The sequence below is a fragment of the Monopterus albus genome, unplaced genomic scaffold (genome assembly GCF_001952655.1).
Source record: "Monopterus albus unplaced genomic scaffold, M_albus_1.0 scaffold253.1, whole genome shotgun sequence".
NCBI classification, from domain to species: domain Eukaryota; kingdom Metazoa; phylum Chordata; class Actinopteri; order Synbranchiformes; family Synbranchidae; genus Monopterus; species Monopterus albus.
The window spans coordinates 946393-946873 of NW_018128133.1; the positions used below are offsets into that span (position 1 = coordinate 946393).

The following is a 481-nucleotide window of genomic DNA, read 5'->3' on the forward strand; positions in this document are numbered from 1 at the left end:
AGGCATTTAAATTCTGCCTGTCTTTCATTTCTTTAAGACGAAAGGCAGAAGAAGAGCGTATTCGTAAGGAAGAGGAGAAGGCACGACGAGAGTTAATTAAACAGGAATACCTGCAGAGGAAGCAGCAAGCATTGATGGAAGAGCAGGGTCTGGTCAAGCCTCGCCCACGGACTAAACCTGGCAGGAACAGGCATAAATCACTGCACCGTGAAGAGTCCAACAGCCTCTCCAAAGGATCCACCACACGTAAGCACGCCACAGATTTTGGTCAGTGCTCCATGTTGCCTTTTATACGTCTGTTTAGAATAGTTTGTCTGTTGAATAATTTGAAAGGCTGTGTGTGTGTGTGTGTGTGTGTGTGTGTAGTTTGTTTAGTTCACATTCATGTCATCATGCACATTCATCATCATCCTGTGAGTGTGTACCTCTGTGTTGTGTAGGTAATGCTCTGAAGGCATCCTTGCTGATCAAACCCCAGGGT

General features: G+C 45.5%; 1 protein-coding gene across 10 annotated transcripts in view; it reads left to right on the top strand.

The window, feature by feature from the left end:
* camsap1a (calmodulin regulated spectrin-associated protein 1a) overlaps window positions 1-481 on the top strand; it is a 15757-nt gene that overhangs the window by 13420 nt on the left and 1856 nt on the right. For 6 of the 10 annotated variants that reach the window (XM_020621170.1, XM_020621168.1, XM_020621174.1 and 3 more), the window contains one exon: window positions 38-267. In XM_020621170.1, the coding sequence (XP_020476826.1) occupies window positions 38-267 (230 nt within the window). The remainder of the gene's footprint in view (window positions 1-37; window positions 268-481) is intronic. The other 4 variants (XM_020621172.1, XM_020621178.1, XM_020621176.1 and 1 more) reach the window with 1 other exon arrangement.